Source organism: Perna viridis, chromosome 7 (assembly GCF_037379345.1).
Source record: "Perna viridis isolate PV_CMFRI_1.1 ecotype Kerala chromosome 7, ASM3737934v1, whole genome shotgun sequence".
In the NCBI taxonomy this organism is placed as follows: domain Eukaryota; kingdom Metazoa; phylum Mollusca; class Bivalvia; order Mytilida; family Mytilidae; genus Perna; species Perna viridis.
The window spans coordinates 29,352,040-29,373,127 of NC_142451.1; the positions used below are offsets into that span (position 1 = coordinate 29,352,040).

General features: G+C 32.4%; 1 protein-coding gene across 12 annotated transcripts in view; it reads left to right on the plus strand.

Annotated features, from left to right (window-relative positions):
* LOC148612178 (influenza virus NS1A-binding protein-like) overlaps positions 1-21,088 on the plus strand; it is a 43,939-nt gene that overhangs the window by 13,508 nt on the left and 9,343 nt on the right. For 3 of the 12 annotated variants that reach the window (XM_088593395.1, XM_088593390.1, XM_088593398.1), the window contains 7 exons: positions 9,243-9,625; positions 12,101-12,225; positions 15,049-15,177; positions 16,347-16,465; positions 17,322-17,438; positions 18,507-18,873; positions 19,243-19,488. In XM_088593395.1, coding sequence (XP_088449521.1) covers positions 9,285-9,625; positions 12,101-12,225; positions 15,049-15,177; positions 16,347-16,465; positions 17,322-17,438; positions 18,507-18,873; positions 19,243-19,488 — 1,444 coding nt within the window. In that variant the 5' untranslated portion in view covers positions 9,243-9,284. The other 9 variants (XM_088593394.1, XM_088593396.1, XM_088593392.1 and 6 more) reach the window with 8 other exon arrangements.

Sequence of the window (21,088 nt, forward strand, 5' to 3'; positions counted from 1 at the left end):
ATTTTTCACTGTACAGTATAATACTTTTGCATGATGACATGTACCATATCCCCCATTTCCAGGTTCCTTGCTCAACTTCATCCTGTTTACTATATGACTAATATTTTTAAGGTTATGCATTATTGAACCTTTTATAACAGATTTCTCAACGTCCTTAGGAGGGATGCTTAGATATTTGGTGTTTTACTTTTGCATGATGGTTTGTATGGAGTCCCCCCTTTCCAAGTTCCCTGCTTATCTGCTTCCTGTTCACTGTTCAACTTAGTAAATTTTTATATGCCTGTCAAAGACGGGACATATTATGGTATACCATTGTCCGTCCATTGTCTCGTCCACACGGCGGACAATAACTCAAAAACGCTTTCACCAACTTTAATGAAACTATGATGAATTGTTCATATCTATTGACGTAAGCTCCCTTTCGATTTTTGTAAATTTCAGATTTTTCGTTTGGGTGTTATGGATTTTTTTATTTAAAAAAGGGAGATTTTCAAGTTTTCACACAATACTCAAAGACACTTTCACCAACTTTTATGAAACTTTGGTGAATTGTTCATATCTATTGAAGTAAGCTCCCTTCCGATTTGTATAAATGTCAAATTTTACGTTTCTGTGTTATGAAGTTTTACTCTTTATAAAAAGCCTGAAACGACCAAGGAAATTTTATTGGTTGGAAAATCGTTTAAAACAGACCATTTGTTATGATGATCGACTAATAAATATAAAAGGTACTTAGTAACCTTGTCAGAAAAGTATGTTTTAAACAAGATAGATATGTATGGGTGAAATATCAAGACAACAAACTTAGTTGAACTTGAGGTAGCCTTTGTAGTGCCAATTTTTTTGTGCATTTTTTATTTACTTTTTTTTTTGGGGGGGAGGGTATTTGACAGGGCTCACAGTATTTCTAGAAGATCATATAAATTCATTAAAAGCATAAGGACAAGTTAAAAGGGCAACGGCGTATCATTTGCTTTAAGCACAGCTCTTTATTAGGCTGTGCATAATGGAAATTTCCGAAACAGATTTCTCAGCTTATATCGGAGAGAATGCTAAAATATTTGGTATATTGCTTTTGCATGATGATTTGTACTGTGTGTCCCCATTCCAGGTTTCACAGTAATGGTTGAGCATTCTCAGCACAATGTGCCATGCAACATATTGTTTTTTTTTGTTTGTGTGTGTGTTGTTTTAAAGGGGGGAGCATATCTTTGGGTATCCTGCTCAAGATTAACACATTAAAAAATGTATTATAGAAGAAGATGAACTAATCTGTCCTCATTTAAGTAATTAGAAGTCGATTTTTTTCTTTTCAATGACAAGTTGGCAAGGTACCAAAACGCAGACCATTATCCCCAAATTTAGTCATATGATATCATCATTTCCATGTTTATTTATAATTGTAACTGTTTAAATGTTTTGAATTTTAATCACTTTAAAGGTTCAATGTAGTAATGACTTGTATTTGTGCGTAATGTACAGGCTTTACAGTAACCTGTTGGACATAATTGTGTAATGGTAAATGTCTGGTAAATAAGGATTAGAGCAGTTGATACATTGGTCAGCTGGTCTATGTGTACAACAAGCATTCAGGAACTTTTGTTTTGATGGTCTTAATTTCATGAGGAAATATATTAGTTATCAGGTAAATTGAAATTTTTACACATGACGGTAACCTAGACTTTTCTACATGTATAATGCAATAATATCATGGATATAAATTAGGGGTTTCTTTTAAATTAATCACTAAATTGAAAATAAAAATTTATCTAACTGGGCTTTATTTCAAATTTGTTTTATTTAGTACTGCAATATAGAGCATAGAGAAATGTTTTATGCCAACATTGTATTATTTTACTGGCATGGGTTTAATGTGACAATGGAAAATCTCAACTCTCATTACTGGCTATGGTAAAAAAAACTTTTGGCCTTACTTTGTTGTAGAGACTTAATTAAGGTTAGGTGTCAAAATAAGCACCCTTCCACTGGCTCATGACAAGCAAGTTTCATGCAGGGGCATGTCAGAGTCAAACAGAGCATGCCCTGGTGGCCCATCTCATTTTTTATGAATTTTCTGCATATCACAAGGGCAAGTAAACTTCCCTCTGAGCAAGTTTATTTTCAACAAAACTAGCCTGCATGACAAATGTTTTAATTTCTACCCCTTAATGCATTTACATCAAATCAAGGCATCTGACTTCAAAGAGCACAGATAAGTGTATTATGGTAATGTCCAAGTCAATTTGAAATTGTTTGTTATGCTCTTTTTTAAATGGAGGGCCATTAAAGTTAAAATGGGTATAAATAAAACCTTTAGATCATGCTGAGGTCATTGATCTTTTAACTGCAAAGGTGCATTCACCATGACTAAGTTAATGCACTACTGTACAGTGACCACCTGTGAATAAAAATGTATTTATGTCACTATAAAATTATTAACATATTTTTTTTTCATAAAGTTACTGGGCCTGAATGAGACAGGTAAAGCTTTTGATTTTTTTCTTTAAATTTTGAATTTGCTTTGTGCCATTGTAATTTAATGCTGCTTGTTGACAAGTTTTGAGGAGAAAATGTTTAATTAATTTTTTTTTCTCTAGCACAAGTAGTTGGTATGTATATTTAGACACACTGGGACTGGTTTTTAAAGTGCTAGCTTGCAAAACAACAGCCCATAGGTAGGCATGTCTTCCCACTCAGAAACATTATTCCAAGCCAACAAGTTGTCACTCTGTCACCTATATGTCATGTGCTACGCAGAGAAGCAGTGAGGTTGCTACCAATTTTAAAGTCTTTGGTATGACTTGGCCGTGGGATCAAACTCACGACCTCTTGCACTCAGGAACTAAAATGAAGGGAATAATGTGGAGTAGTTACCACCATAAATATTATAAAGCATGTTGGTATGGCATCAGTATGAATATTCTCATACTTGAATTTCTCGAGCTTTTGATCTTAGATGACGCCTCTCACCTGTGCAAGTGTGAACATATTTTCTGACTTTGGGAAACCAAAGCCTTGTCTTTTTGATAGGTCATCTGGCTGACTTTATGTTAGGAGGAGATGTGTTGAATGTCTGGCTGACTTTATGTCAGGAGATATGATGAACATGTAGTGATGCACGCATATACTAATGTTGATATGTTGATCTATATTCTGACCTTAATACACCGATACTGGTGGCAGAGACACATGTCAAGATGATTGTTGTCCTACTTATTTTTTTTTTTTTTAAAGATTATAAAATAAATGTAAATTTACATTTAAGGACTGAATAAATTTTGCTTGGCTTTGTATTTTATCAACTGTAGTGATTTTAAAAAAGAACAAGATAGGGTTCTGTTTAGTTGTACAACTATTTCAATGCCATACTGTTCAGTTGCGTAATTTACTTAGCAACTAAGTACATTAAAGAAGAAAAATTAGATAATATTTAGTTTCTTTATGTTCTTTACATGACAATTTGGTTGCCGTTTGAAGTTTGGACCTATTTCTAGGACAACATATCTTATCTCAGACAAAGTAAGAATTTCTGTTTGTTTAATTTTAAGGATGTTAGACTACTTGTTCAAATTGTAATACATGGTTAAAGGAATATTCAGATCATTGTAATTTATGCCTGTACTTAACTTAAATACTAATCTAGCTTGAATTGTATATACCCTGCATATTATACCCCCACTGCAGCAAGTGGACGGATATATAGTGATAGTTTATGTTTTTAAATGATGTTATGGTTAATAGACTCAATGAAGTGGTGGGTCCAGAAATTCTGAAAAGGGGGAAGGGCATTGACTGATGGTGGCTATCTGTAATTTTCAAAATTCAACCAACTTTTTCAGTCATAAGAGGAAGCTAGGGTCCCCCTTAGATCCACCTATGAAATGAATTGGGGTAGTCCATAGAGTCAGTTAATGTTATGATTTAAGACAATATGTGGTATGATAATTACCCAAAAGTCTAATGTTCTAGACCATTAAGATTGGTAAGTTGCTTTTTTGTATTGTTGAAGATATTGATACTTAGCCATGTAGTCCAAGCATGTGTCAGAACTTATTGTAACATGAATTGAGAATTTTCCTTTGTTTTTTTTCCCCCAAGTAAATATGAGAGGAAGACCAAGTGTGCTCCAACAAGAAATCTTGTATAATACTGCATGAAATGTCACATGTTTCCCATATAACTCATTTGGAAAACAGCCATGCAATATCAAACCTCATTAGCAGAAATATTGCACATGGAAAACTACTCTTCTGACAAAAATGACTCCGTGCAAAACGAGAGCATGAGTTACCTGTACCAGTGTATCTCTCATTTGTTAATTATTGATTATTGGTTGTGATAAATTCATGTCAGAAATCATTTATAGCACCACCGTTCTCATTATCTGAATAGATTTCTCGCCCTGCAGGCTCGAAGTCTATTTGAATAACTCATAAGACCGTGCTATAAATATAACTTATAATCATAATCTTCATTTTGACTGTGGTTAAATAACAAGAAATGATATAACAGTATTATACATGCATTGTTTACAACACCTGTAATATTGATCAACTTTAAAGTGACAGTCTTTGTAAGAATCAGGCAGTTGATTTAAATGAAATCACAAACACTTTGACTGTTTAATTTGACTAATCAAAGAATAAAAGCAAGATCTTTCATATCACATCACTTGGCGTCCATCGTCGTCTGAAATTGTCATCGTTGACAATTTTTCAAAACTCTTCTCCTCTGATACTACTTGATCAATTGGAACTAAACTTGGTATGAATGTTCCTTGGGGTATCCTGCATAGAACTGATGTGGGGATTTTTGATGCGTCGAAAAACATGATTGCCATTACTAAAAATAGAACATAGGGGTCACACAATAGTTTTTCCCATTTATCTCCAAAACGGTTAGATTAAGCCCAATCCTGACTGAGTAAAAGTGTTCAGCATGATGAGATCTATCTGCGGTCAAATTTTCATTTTAATCTGTGTAGCCACGTTGGAGTTTTTGCCCTTTTCTCGACGTTTTTTTGCTATTTTTAATGTTATTTTTTCAAAAATCATCTCCTCTGACACTACTTGACCATTTGGAACCAAACTAGGTATGAATGTTCCTTGGAGTATCATGCATAGAACTGATGTGGGGATTTCTGTTCTGCCAAAAAACATGGCCACCATTACTAAAAATAGAACAGAGGGGTCAGACAGTAGTTTTTCACATGTATCTCCAAAACCGGGTTTAGCCAAATTCTTTCAATAGCTGAAATGATCCTTATGACAAAAGTCTTCAGGCATAAAATTTGTCAGGTGCCTACTTATTACCTTTGACGGGAAAATGACAGTTTTTTGGGGTTTTTTTTTTACAGTTTTCAGCCAATGTCTTGAAAACTATGATTGATTTAGACTTTCATTTACTGAAATGATCCTTATGATAAGTCCTATCAAAATTTTCTTGAATCAAAATTGTTGGACAACTTCTTGTTTAATTTATTGCCCTTGAAAGGCAAAATTGAACCAGGTGAGTGATTCAGGCTCCTGGGAGCCTCTTGTTTTTAATAAAATTGTGTTATAATTTCATTTAAATAATTTCATGGTCAGATAACTCTGTCAACAGCCTCAATTTCTAACATTGTAATGATATAAATTTTCATCATCTCTAGTGATGCAGAGATAAAATTCTGGTGTTTTCAAATAGAGCAAACTTAATCCTTAAGTGAAAGTACATATATAATTTTGATGGGATTTTGACACTTATGTTCCAGATTTTTTTTTCTCAATTTGCCTGTTTCTTACACAATCTGGTACATAAATATGGCACTTTAAGGTAGGAATCATAACTTGTTATTATTAATCACATGAATTGAATTCACATGTCTTCAGTTCATACCTTTGACCCCATGTCTGACCTTTCCACACAGGTAGATAGTTCTATTGATTGGCTTTTAAGTACCCTTGGCTTTTTGTTATGAAAACTTGTTGTAATACTGCAAAGTCTGTGTTATTGATTTACTGGTGAATGGTGCTTTGATTTTTGATAAGTGTACTTGTAATTCAATTCCATCGTTTTATTGGTGAGCATGAAAAGAAGTTTTTGTTTTTATTATGTTTTCTTGTTGATAAATGCAGCAGATGCATATTAGACTGCCTCAACTTCCATTGGTGTTTTTTTTTTTTTTTTTGTTTAAAAAAGTAGCATTAAAATTGAGTCATGGGGTTGTCAAGTTTTGTGAAGCCTGAAAAGAGCAAAGGAATTTTTACAAAATGTTGTTTTTTTGGCAGGTTGGGAACAAATCCTGAAATTAGAGATTACTCCTCATTTAGGGTACTACCCTTAATTAGTTATTTATTATTCACCCATTATGAAATAGAAAGTTTATAAACTGTTATGGTTTAGTTAAAATTGGAAATATGTATTGTATTTATCAAGCATCCAGGGGTGGTCCAGGTAAGGGGGTAATGGGCGTACGCCCCACTTTTCAAAGAAAAAAAAGCCAAAAAAAATACTGTCTTCTGCTAAATATTGTGTTGAATATGTCAATTTATCATATTTATTCATTTGATGTGTCATAATCTGGTTTCCATTTATACTGATAAGTTATCTTTTATTCTTCTTTCGAATATTGTGATTAAGCACCTACTGTACTAGAATAGTGTTTTTCATCTAGTATATTATTTGAATGTAAAAGATACGCAATAATCTTCTCATTCAGAAAAGAAAACATTTTGTGCATTTTCAAATATTAAAATGTGTTTCAGCAATTTTAAGGTGAATCCACGAGTAACTTGAGACGCATTACATTATTGATTTGGGGGTCATCAAAATGACATTACTTAAATTGTAGTTTTTGCACTGCAGTCAATCACATGGAAGGTCTACATGTATGTATATAGATGAAGAATAAAATAGAAAAACACCTGAAAACTTGGTTCATATTACTTTAATGATGTTGAGCTATTTCAATTAGAACATAGTATAGTGTTACCCATGGATGGTTTAGGAAGGTGGAATGATCTGCCCTTTTTGATACGTTTTATAAACGCCCTTTCCTTTTCTGCTAATTAACTCTGAATAAATGATGATAGTTGCAGAATGTGCCTTCAAATTTTCCTCTAACATACTAGAGTGCCTTTTTTACCTGTATTACTCTGCCTTTTTCAATAAGGCCAAAATTAAAATTAAGTTTGTTTCCCCTTGCCCTACCTACCCATTAAAATTGGTCCTGTTGTCATTATTGGACAAGATTTTTTTTTATTTTCAAAGCCAAATTTTCCACTTCTATGATCATGGTTTTTACAGAATCATATGAACTTATAGGGGGGAATATTTTTCCTACCTACCTACCTACCCAAAAAGGAAACAGACATAATTTTACGTGATGCCTAGCTGCAGGGAACCTTATGGTATAGTAAAACCTGACAACAAGACATCTACATCAGTTTTAGTGCCTTTTGAAATTATGTAAACTGAAATGGATATATTTGGCTAGGTTTAACAGTAAAGGATATCTTTCTTGGAAGGAGTTTATGACATGAGTGTTTGTAAACATTCACTTATCATTGACCTTGATCTTTGTTATATCAAACACTTTTTCATCTTGAGTTTTATGAATGATAGGTCAGAACAAACTAGACATAAACTAGCGGTATATATGTCATTAAGGTCACTGATGTTATTGTCTTACACAGAAATGGTCACAGGTAGGAATTGTTACACATTTGTGTAATTCTAATGGTATGTAAACATGATCTTTTTACTTTTTTGTATGGAAATAATTATTTGTTATTTGCTGGAGTATTGACTTACTTTAGGTAAACCTTGTCATTGTTTTCAATACTTCCATGAAACAGAACGGTACTTGATCGACGAGTTTTACTGGGCTTTGTCTGTAGTCAAATGAATTTCAAATTTTATTGAATGACTGTTTGTTTACCACTGAAAACAAACAGCACAATCTGTCTGAAGCAGATACCTTTTGAAGTCCATCATATCAGTCTTTACCTTAGGTGAATGGGAATGGGACCAAATCTACAGTCCAGATGGAATGGTTTCAATGTGCTGTGTTACACTTATTTTATTACAGTTTTCATATCTTTTTTATTTTTACAACTATTAGTTTTACATTTAAAAAATGATGGATTTTTTATACATTTTTATAAAAAAAAAGAAATATTTTAAGTAGTTATTTCATAGTCCAATTCTTCTCAAAGTGGTGGAGTGATGTTCTAAAATGTTCTGAGAATATATTAGTGTATTCATGTCATACTGTCACTTTAAGTGGGATATTAAGAATCTTACACTGCTGAGAGTGCAAGACGGAGAAATCTCAGACACTCAAGGGTAAGATTTCAACATTGATCTCCAATGAGGCTTTGTCAAATTAGAGAAGACTGAACCTCACCTGAGGGTGTATGACATTATCTAATCTTGCTATTTCTAGTGGTATTTGATTCTTTTCTCACTTTTAAAATTAATTTTGTTATTAGTGTGTCATTTCAGAAAGTTCTGCCATTCAAATTCCTATGTATTTACTAGACTTCTTGAAACATCTAGTGTTTTATTTTACCTGTAAGTGAGATGAAGGAAATCTCACAGAGCTAAAAATAAGAATATCAACGAGAAAAAAAAAGACATCCATAAACTGAACCATTAACTTTAATATCTTCCTTGTCCTCTAAATGGTTAAGAAAATGTATTAAATACAAATTGCAAATTACGTATGTTTTACAAATATGACATATTAACTCTACATCAAATCAAAGCTTTTATTTTAGTGGAATATACTGACATGTTTCGTCCTGACTGAAAGTCATGCCCTTTTTTTTTTTCTTCATATTAGTATTTCTAGTCTCCGACTATCAAGACTGAAATAGAACAGGTAAATTGGGGGACTTGTGTATCATGTGCTGTTCAGACTTCACTTACATGTACCTTTTGATGCTGAATGTAAATGCAATTGATTGATTAATATATATGTATTTGCATGAATCATTAGAAATTTTTTATGCTATAGTTTAGCATTTTTTTGGGGGTTTTTTTTATGTGTATCTTTTTCCCTCAGAATTGCCAAACTAACCCACCATTCAGTTTTGTGTGAATTTATGTAAGAATTCTATCCCTTCCCTCATTAGTTTTCCTGTTTAGTGAAAAGTTAAGACATCAAATGTCATATAACATCTGTACTGTATAGAATGCATAAATCTTAATTTCTCAGATAAATTGTTTTGTAATTATGGCACTCTTTCCTTTTTAAGGTATATTTAACATTAAATGAGCCAGTGATATAAGTTGTAACCATGGAAATGGAAGTGCCATTGACCAACGGTATGAACAGTGATGTTCACCTGGAAGCTGATCTCCAATATGAAGCCACACAACATAGGGCTGAGGTGCTTGACAACTTACACAAGTTACGTAAAGAAAACCAATTCTGTGATGCCATTTTAGTCATAGGGCGACATGAAATCCCAATTCACCGTGCTGTTGTTGCATCTTCAAGTACTTTCTTGATGGAGTTATTTGAGAAGTATAAGAATAATAATGAAGAAAAAGAGGGCTTGGTGAAGAATATGATCAAACTGAAGGAAATGGAGCATGAAAGTTTCCTGTATCTGTTGGATTACATGTATACTGGCAGGTGGGTATATTATCATAAAATTTTGATTATTTTAGTTAAGTCGGCCCTGTATACTGGCGTTGCACGCACGAATGCAGAATTTCAGATTATGCATGGGATGTAAATGGACTTTAAGGTCAAGCAAAGCTATGTGAGAATTTTTTGGGGGCTAGAATTGTGAAATCTCAAAATTTCATGCAAACAATCAGCTTGCCATGAATATTTAAATGTAGCCTGGATAAAAATTTTATGATAATCTGAATTGAAAAGTCACGGTTCAAATACAAAGCAAGGAAAACAATGTCAATCATTATAGACAAAATGCATGTTCTTAGGTTTAAAGAAAGCCACATATAATGAATTGAGCTAGAGCACTCCTACTTCTACCCAGCAATGTTAACTTTTAGAACAGTTTGTGTGGGAGATTCTATCTCATTTACGCTGTCTCAAGTGGGAGGTTTTCGTGTAAGAGCAAATATGTGAAGTGAAAACTTTTTTAGTACTGGTAAAGAAAATATATAGTAGTTATAATAAAAAAAAATGACTATTTTTATAAAGGTTATACAATGGTGCATTTATTGTATTTCGCAGTATTTGTTCCATTTTCTATCACTGAAATCTTACATTTTTATGCGGACGAATCTTAATATTTCATTAATTTTGTGAGAGTTTCCCGCTATGGTGGGAGGGTTAACAGATTAGGATGGAATGCAGTGTTCTACTTCTTATTCCATATGATGTATATGTTTTATTATATGTAACTAATTGAAGAATTTTAAAGTCATTTGACCATTTTCATTCTGATAAAAAATATGCTGCATCACATCTAACCAAAAGCAATATTTAGAATTGTTTCAAGCTTGAGTGTTGTTGCTGTTGTTTTTTTTCGTAGTGTTAGTATTTTGACAACTGTGGTTTATCATGCTGCACTATGTGAAGCATTTTATTATTTGTTATTCTGATGGAGGAAACCTTTGAAAGTGTTTTATATTTTAGAGATTAATTGTTTTTTTGTTTTTCAATTGGTAATTGTTTTCGTAGATTTAACTGAATTAAGTTGTTTTTTTTAACTAAGATGAGGTAAATATCAGACTGTTCAGTGTTGTAGGATTCCTATTTCCCGTTACCCGGGGCAAGTTAAATTTGGGTCAGGGAAAGTTAGGTACTTAGTTAAACTTTCCCGTGGCAAGTTGAAAACTTCATATGCTGTAAGGATTTGTTTTGTTAGGAAAGCAGTCATTGACTGTGGGAAAGTTGATTTTATATGGATTTTTCCCGAGGAAACCTCAATTTCTGAAAAATTCTAGAACACTGCTGTTGTAAGGCCAAGTAAACTTAATTGGAAGATTTTCATCCAACCTTCACAAAAAATATGGGGCAGGCATTGGGATTTAATTATTTTATTTTTTAGTTCTTACCAGATATTTGCCTAATTTTAGCTATTTGTAAGCTACATTAGTATCATTTTAGTCACCAGAAAATAAAAAAAATTGTATGTTATAGTACCTCAATACTAGGAACTGATATGAAAAAAATCCTGATTTTGAATTTTTTTATTTTCATCAACTTGAAAATGGAATGAAAATCTAGTAATTAATTAATATTTTCACTCTTTGTACCATTAATGTAGTTATATGTTCTTTATTTTCAATTATCATTGTTTATCTTTGTTTTCTCCATTGTTTTGTTTATTTTTAAGAGTTCAATTTTTGCATATCCATGTACTTTACATTTTTCAAATGAAAATTTTATGATAAATCAGGAATTTTAATATGGTGAAACTATAAAGATTTGTACTCCTGAAATTATACTTTATTATACTTGGTGTCACATAAATAAGATACTGTTAAAATTTGAATAAAAATATTTTCTGCGACTTTATTGACACCTACCGTCGTTTAAATTGTCTTAAATGACTTGCTCATTCGTTTAGCAAAACGGCTTCTCCCTAAACATTAAATCGTTAAATTCTGGTGAGATTTTTATTCTCAGTCCCAATATTTACATTATCAAAAGTCAGCGATGTTTATAGTGATCGGGTTGCTAGGAGATGTTGTTTACGTTTAAATGGTTTGTCCAAAAATCGAAGAACCTAGTATGCATTTCGGCGCTAATTCGGATATCTCAGATTTATTCTGCGCAAACATCATACAACACCGAGAAGTTGATCAAGCAGACGATTGTCACCGGAGTTTGACAGAAACTTATGAACTTTGTTTATAAACAAATTGTCCCATAGAAACCAACATGGTGGATATTAGTATAGGATTTTCCCGTAATAAACGACTCGTTGGAACAATCACTTGATGCATATATGCGAACTATCTTCAGATTAAATAAAAGAGAGACAACTCTAACGGTAAGTCCCGACAGTTTAAAAAATAGAGCTTCAAATCGAAAATGTGCTGTATGTGACGTCGAGTATAATGATATTTACATTAAAAAAAAGACTGAAGATGTACATGTACAAGATATAATAATTATATTTTGTTTCAGATTGTCCATTCCTGGGCCACATGTCAAGGCAGTGTACAAAGCAGCCATCAAGCTGAAAATGGCAGACGCTGTCAGAACCTGTTCACAGTTTCTGTCTGAGAATCTGACTGTGGCAAATTGTTTAGGTATATATGCCTGCCTGTATAGTGATATGGGCAGGCAATGTTCCTATTCTCCTTGTAACAACTTCCTGTGTATTTGCCTTGTATCTTTCCTTTCTGTGAGACAGCTGTTGTCATGGTGATGATGAAGAATGGTTTATTCCAAGGTTATCTCCCTTTAGAGGGATTCCAACAAAAGAAATTGATAAAAAGAAATTAAATAAAATGGTAAGACCCATTGAAAACTAAGAATTTGATTATATTTCACAAAAATTGATCAAAATTCAGAAGTTCCCTTTAGAATAGCAAATTGGTGAATGTTATTTGTTTACCCGTGTGCTTAATTTACCTATGAATGCAGTCATGATAAAATGCGTTGAAATAAAAAGGAAAAAAGATCAACACATTGTTTCAGCTGATTTCCATTTTAATAGAATTTTTTTTCAGTTTTCTTTTGTTTCTTTAAAATTATGTACAGTTATTATCTCACAAAATCCTTTTAATTTATAGAAATGATATCACCATGCCCACTAAATTAAAAATAAGAGGCTTGGAATCTTTTAGACTTAATGAGGTATACCTAGGGTTAGGGACACAACCCTTAAAAATCATTGGAACTCTTTGTATTCAGCATTTTACATCAATCTTATGTAAGCATCTAATTAACCTGGATTAATTTTATTCTGCTTCAAATGAAAGCTTGAGAGGCTATGGTGAAATTAAGTATGATGCAAACATTTCACTGATTTCATGAGTTATGTCCCTTACCCTAGGTCTACCTCCTTAACATACTTTATCCAATTCTTTAATAAAGTGTTTCTTTTGCTTCTTGTATAAAATATATTAAATCATTCCAATCAAGGTAAGTAAATCTGTACAACCCTGAGTTGCAGTGGAATCCCCCTTTTTTGTTGTAAGTAGTGGTAAGTTTTAATACATTTATTTTTGTGTTCTTATTTTATCATCCCTTGGTAATTTATATCACTATTACAAGTTATGCCAGTTTTTAGAAGGCTTGGGGGAAAGAGCCTTTTAGGTTTTTAGGCTGAAAATGGTCTGTTAAGATTTGAAAATTTTGTATGGAATCTTAAAGAATTCTCCCATGAAGACTACTCAAATTTCTTTTTTAACCACTGGTTATGCCTTTATAACAAATGGGTTACTGCTATTTTTAAAAAGGATCATGTTAACTGTTTCTTCATTCTCCTGTTTATAATTGATTTCAGCGGTGTAAGCATTTTCAATTGTACAAAGATACTGTTATGATCTCTTAAAGACCACATGTATCTTCAATCCACTGAAAAGTGTATTTCTAGAATAATTTGTGTCAATATTTTGAATGTTATGATGAAAAAGCTATGAAAAGTCATTGTTCATATACTTTATAGCAAGTAATACATTTAACTTTTGGAGATAATGTTGGTCTTCCATCGATTGAATGACCATTACCTGATGAACATAGGTTCAGATACCTGTGGAATAATAGATAGTTTAAATTTTCTTGGCAAATGTCCATTTAACTCTCTGACAGAGTTCTTCAGGTGGTTGTTATATAATCAAGTGAAGACCAATTAACTTTATCCCTGTGAACATCATCATTGTATGTGCTGTAATATATCTCCCTTAAAAAATTAATAAAACAAATGGTCAACTTAAAAATCTACATTACTGTTTGTTTCTAATTTTGAGTTCTGGGCAGTTTTATTACTTGTAGGACCAGCTGAAAAAATATTCACAAATGATTTAAAAAGAAAATCCTATTAATGAAAACAGTTAGGGCATGCATTATAATTTAAAGTGGGAGTTATTTGTTGTATGAGATTGGCATGTACCCCCCTTTCTGCAACAGAAGACAAGTTTTTCTTTGAACTATACTGAATAGGGGCTGATTAATCATTACTTTTTCAGATGCATGGTTGTCTTGAAGGGAGGTTATCAAGGTATTCGGTATTGTGTCGTACTATTCATTTGATTTGCCGAATTGATTGAAAAAGTAGATTATGTGGTCTTCAGACTTTTTGTAGATCATCAAACACCGTTGAGAAAAATCAGCATTTACATACAATGAATACATTTTTTATTGAGCTCATTATCAACTTGTATAACTAATGAAAGATGTATAATATACAAACTTCATGTTTGAAATTTAAAAGGCGCAAGAAAAATATCTAGGTGTTTTGTCAAGGCAGGTTACACCCTGTTTCATATGAAAATAGGAACCAGTCTAAAGGTTTTGAAGGCATAAGAACTCTGTAATCGTACTTGTAGAAATATTAGTTACACTGCAGAAAAGCAAGTTTTTATGACTGTTGTATATGCTTCTTTAAAATATGATGTTAGATATTCAGCAAATAGAAATATTTCATGAAATATTTGAACAACTCATTAGAACACAAGATCTTGTAACCTACAAAACAACACTTGCATATTGTCACTAGCTAGAGTTCTTAGAACAAAGTTATGAGTCTTTCTGGTATATAAATCAGATTAGATGCTAGTGCACCAATTTAATTTGATATTTTCATCAAAACGAAAACCAATTTCTGGTATTTTTTTCATTGTATCTTTTATGGACTGAGAAAACACTCTGAACAAGTTCTACTCAGCATAATGATTACACAGCTTTATTATCATTGAAGCCCAACTTGCACTTTCATTGCATATCCCAATTCTTCATGATATATTATATAGAAATAAATTTGTATTTATTTAGATACTGAACTGCCATGGCTGCCAATCAGGTACACAGTCATGTGACCTGTTTTAGATCATCACATTCCAGCATCTAAATATACAAATAATCGTTCAGTTCTTTCATGTTTTGTATCACATGATTTTCTTTTCCAGGTGTTAGAAAGGCTGCAGTAGATGATCAGTTGAGGACACATGTCGACTTGTTTATACAAAATAATATCAATACTGTTACTGCCTGTAAGAAGTTCTATGGTCTACCTACAGTCAAGGTTGAAATCATAGGTTGGTACATGTAGTACTTTTTGAGAATTCTCTTTATTATACTGTAGTCGTATTATTTTCGTGGTGCTAATTTTTGCGGTTTCTGTCAATTTGACATATTTGTGGGTATCAGTTTCCTTGGTTTAAAAAAATGATTAAAAAAATCTTTCCTCTTTTGCTACCCAGCACTTGACTTTTTATGAGTAACTTGGCAGTGTTTCTAGAAAAGCAGAGGACACTTACCCTGCTGTTGCACTTGGTTCAGTTTTTAGTGGAGTCCGAGTTTCTCATTTACTTTGTTACTTTGTACGTGTTATTTTGCTTACTTTATGTTCTCTGTTGTTTGTGTCTATTCTCCGTGTCTGGTCTTCGTCCCTGGATTACATTCTTTTGATTTCCGCTAGAATCTTGGTTCCCTTGATTACTCTTACATATTGCTATTACTCTATTTTGTAGGTAAAATTTTTCAAGCTTTTCAGTCCACTGCAAAATTAGTACTCTGCAAAAATTAATATATTTAAAGTATCTCATCTTACTGGAATCATAACTGGTGAAAGCAGGTCTAGATACCATTTGACTTTATTTGTCTGTCTCTCTGTCGTGCTTAGGGGTTCCTACTTTGCTATTTAGTGTATTCTGTAACTCTGTAAGTATAGGGCTGCATAAGGTAGTGTTGCCGAGCTGAGCATTTTGAAATTGGATCACCATTGACATGCATGTTAACCAAATTTAATGAAAATCTGACTCCACTTATATAGAAGAAGGCAAAACATAACCTAAGGCATGACTGAAGGACAACTTGACTGATAAATGCACTTACATATGTACTGGCATATTGTTTGCAGGTTCAATGAGAATAACAATTTGCCAACATTTGTGCTATCAAGTTGATAAATGTAATATTATATAAAATGCTTATTCTGACTTGGCATTGACATCAATAAATATAGAAATGTTTTGAAGAGTAATAATAGAATGCCTGAAAAAAAACCTGCGAAAAAAACACCATAGTGGTCTCAAGGATGCAATGCTTGCCTTGAGTGTTGGAGGTCGTGTTTAATCACCAGACTTGCCATAGTATCAGCAATACACTTAGAGTCAATTAAAAAGTCAGTGTTTGGAATTGCATACCTGTAAATGTTTATTATCAAAGACCTTCTATGTATATTTGAATTGCTTTACTTTGAAAGGTGCAGAAGGAGATTTGATAGTTCCCAGTAACAGTCGTCATCTGTTGGAGCTGACTTTGAACTGGGCCAGAGAGAATATTAATACCCAGAAACCAAGGCTGGATGACCTTACAGAACAGGTGAAATGATTATTTGTAGTTTATATTTTTAGACTTAATATCTTTACATGTATGATACTATTTCTTATGAGTTAGTCATTTTTGGCCGAACAACATATTATTTTTTGCAAATTTTCAACTCCTTAAAGGAGAGAATTACCATGTAAATAACAACTCTGTCATATTTTTCAATTTCAAAACGTAGCAATAATTTCCTAGTTGACAATATTGAGAGGATAAAATACAGGCATTAAAATATGAAATTTTAAAGCATCAGTGTATCGGTATGAAATTTAAACTATTAGAAATTTTAGTTGGTGATGAAATTTATAGCTTTTGTGTCATATTGGATACTTTTAAAAGACTTGTGGTTTGACAATATTCAATGCTATGTCATTTTAAACATGTGTTGAGTAGCCAATATATCGATAAGTATTACTTCTCGTTTACTTGATAAAGTGTCAGTCTCGGTAAGAGTCAGGCAGTGAATAAAAAAATGTATGGGAAAAAAATCACCTTTATGGAAAAAGGTGAAGATTTTCATAATATTTTGATAAGTTGTGTTATAATTTCATTGAGATGCCCTGAAAATTATCATTTCAAGGGCAGATAACTGTCAAAAACCTCATACTTCTAATATTCTATTGAAAATTTTCTGAGCGAATCCAGTGGTGAGGAGATCCAATAATAATTTTTTCAAAAAGCGAAAGCATCCTTGAATGAAATTACATTGTCAGATCAGTGATTTTTGACATGCATGTTTCTGATTTTTCCCATTTTGACTGATTCTTACAAATACTTACACTTGACAGGCTATTGTAAATTAAATTGATATGGTCAGGTAATTGATTCATGATATGTTTAATTTTAACGATAGGTGAACATTCTGTACTTGAACAAAGATAACACATTGACAGACTGCATTAATATAGACGATGAGAGAACTAAGGAGGATGGTGAAGTTCATGATTATAAAATTATCAAAAAAAGACATGTATGTATATTATAGGAATAAAAATGATGTTAGATGAGTTCATCATTGTACAAATGAGACCAACTCAATCACTAATTGAAGCTCAAAGGGCTGCATATAGAGTTTGTGAGTGAATAATCATGTTTATTCACCAATGAATTTCTGGACTACTTTCATTCCATATAATTCCCCAATTTTTTTAAAGGGTTGTATATAAAGTTTTGAATTGAGATAACGAGTTCATACACTGATAAATTACCTATGCTCCTGATAATTCTTTGAAGTTGTTTATTTCATTTGAATATATTTGACATTTTACTGTATCATGAATTCATAAACAATAATAGTCAGACAGTCAAAATCTACATAACAGTTAGTACTGGAAATTAAAACATTTGAAGCTAATGAAAACAAATTTTGTGTAGTGAATGTTCTTATAGCAGGTTGAATGGTTCAAAATGCAATTAAATTTTTGGGAAAATTTTCAGGTCTTGATTTAGTCTATATAGGTTTTCTTTTCCCTCTGTCTCAAGATGTTAGTTCAAATTGGCTACTATATTCAAATTATAACCCAAACTTTTAAGTATCTGGTCACTGAAACTACTGTAGAAATTAGCAATGTATAATTTTATTTCAGAAGTAACATGGTTTCTGATTGTATCAAAAATTTTGTTTATCATCTCATAGACCAAATTTTGTAATGACTGTAAAGTCATCAAATTTTTTAATGATTTTGAATTTTGGTACTTACATTAAATTATAAGGAATGACTGTTATATTTTTAAGGTCTTTTTGATATAACCTCAATGCCTGTGGTGCACACTTTAAAATATACTGCTACGTAGGTTATTTAGTGTGCACCATCTAAATGAGGATATTTCTTCATAGACCAAAAAATATAATAGTCATTCCTTAAATAATTTATAAGTCACTTGAATGGAACCGTGTTTGATATTATAATGTCCTAATGTGCTGCTATTGCAAATCAAAAGTTTTGTTTTTGTCTTGATGAAATTCATTACATAAATGCAATTAATTTATCCATTATTTCACCATTTTGAAAGCAACCTATCTGAATATTATCTTCAGAGCAACCCCATGAAAGGCTTTGAGACTTCACCAAAGGGTCCTTTAGCTGGGAATGTAAAAGTGTTCAGTATTAACCCAGAAAACCCTGTAGACCCAAAAGAATGGACAGTGATAGCCAGCTGTCAGACAGAAAAGAAAACTTTTATGTCACTGTGTATGCTAAATGGTGACTTAGCTGTTTTATTGATACACTGTCGTAAAACAGCTAGTCAGAGTCCTTCAGACAGTGGTTCAGAAGCCCCAGATTCACCAACTGGTAACCCTGAATCTTTTGAGAGGTCTGTGTCCTTGACCCCTTTAGCGACCATGACATCACCCAGATGTGGTTTTGGGCTCACTGTTGTTTCTGGAAAGCTGTTTGCCTGTGGTAAGTTTTATTTGTTTATAAATTGAGTCACTGACTTAAAGTTTGTTTCATCATATTTGTTGTTATTGTCTATAAACACTTTGCTGTTGTGGGAGAACTTGAATATTAGTTGGAGGATCTTTATAATACAGTTCCATACTACAGAATGATGATTGGGGTCAGGATCTTTATTTAATTGTACCACAAGATTCAAATTTATAACCACAAAAAGGAGTTTTTTTTTCAATAACATACTTGGTATAAATGGCCATAACCATTATAGAACTATGGGCCAAAAATAGGTCAGAAGTAACCATGTTCCTAAATCTTGTATAAATTGCTTGCAGTATTTCTTATATGTAATTGCACATTTTAAATATTTCATTTTAGGTGGCTATGACAGAGGAGAATGTATGGACTCCACAGAATTTTATGATCCAAAGACTAACAAGTGGATATCTGCTAGTAATATGTCTGTTCATAGAGGGCGTTTCAACATCGAAAGTGTAAATGGCATTGTGTATGCTGTCGGAGGTTCTAATGGACAAGTTGAACAAAGATCTGTTGAATGTTATAGCCCAGACAATAACAAGTGGACAACTGTTTGTAAAGTGGAAAAAGCTAAAACTTCTCAAGGTATTCATTGCTTTAAATATTTGTTACAAAAGGGATTCTATTAGTCAAATTAGTAGTGGTTTTTCATTTAAAATATATAAAGGAGGGGAATTTATTTCTAATTAAATTAGTATAAACCATGTTTGGGTATTTATGGCAGTTTTGAATATTTTATCATGGAACTACATGTATATGATATGAACTAGTGATATGAAAATTTGTCGTCTTGATTATGACGAATAGTCAGTAAAATCAGATTGGTCAAAAGCACTGTTGTGACATTTCTTACTTTATTCTGCCCAAACAACAGGTGATGTGATAGATGGACAATGGCTAAAATTTTCATCATAATAGGTGCCTTATGTCAAGCATCAAATATTCCAGAGGAGTCATAGAGAAAAGGGTTTTAGAACTCGTGAAATTTGAAAATTGCATAATATCAACTTTCACTATTTAATTTCAACATCATAATAATTAACACTGAACATCCTTATGTTTTTTGCACAGTCTTTCAGGTTTCAATTTAAAGGTCACCATAATTGACGGCCATATGAACTTGAAAGACTATGTTCAAAATATCACACAAGTGTACAATGATGATAAAGTAGGACATGTTGGTATAATGTTGGACAAAATTCTACTTTGAAAACTAGATTAAATGTCTCAAAAGCCTAAATAAATTTGGAATGTGATACTGGTTCAATTCAATTTTGCAATGAAGATAAGTACAAAAAATTCAATTGGTTTATAAATTATAACAACAGACTGGAATGTTTTTAGTCCAAAAAAAAAAAAAAAAAAAATAATTCCTTGTGTATTTCTCCAAAAACTGCGTTTTGGATAAATGCCTGTGACTTAAGAGTGTAATTTTAATGTTTTCAATGAAAAACACGATTTTGTCAGATAAAAAATGCCATATGAATATTTTTGACATTTTAAAAGTCATGGCTTAGCCTAGGTCAAGTACCCCTATGCCAATCTGGCAATGTCTTTCTGTAGTGGGTTTGGTGACTCTGTATCCTAGTCCATCTCCATTTTGCCTCTGTGGCCTCTTGTTGATCACTCCCATATTAATGGGTACTGTTAGATGATTATTGAATTTTTGTCACCAATAACCATCTTACAAAACCTCATCAACATGAGAAAGTATAAACTGCTCACAACTCTAGACAGCTGATGGACTGAGAAAGTGTATCCTGCTCATCACTCTATCCTGGAACAGCACTGAAAATTAATAATAAAAATAACAGTAATCTGAATACATTTTGTTGAATATTTAGTTCTTCTATTATGGCTGTGTAATTTGTCCAAACTTCTTTTGTGCTGAAGAATTAAATGGTTAACAAAAGTTCAATAATGCATTGAAACTTATATATGGTGACTTAAATAGATGTCTTGTTAAGAATGTTTGCTGGTCATGTCAGATTCGCTGACTCCTTTGGATTTATCCATTTCATAACTTTAATATTTTTGCCCTGTAACCCCCACTTTTCTTCTCATAATTCCATTAAACACACCTTAAAATGTCATTTGGGAAGTTTCATGAAATCCTCATTGTTTCTTCAGTATTTTTAATTGTTAGAATTTACTAGAACAGAACCTCTAGAGAAATCCTTTTCCC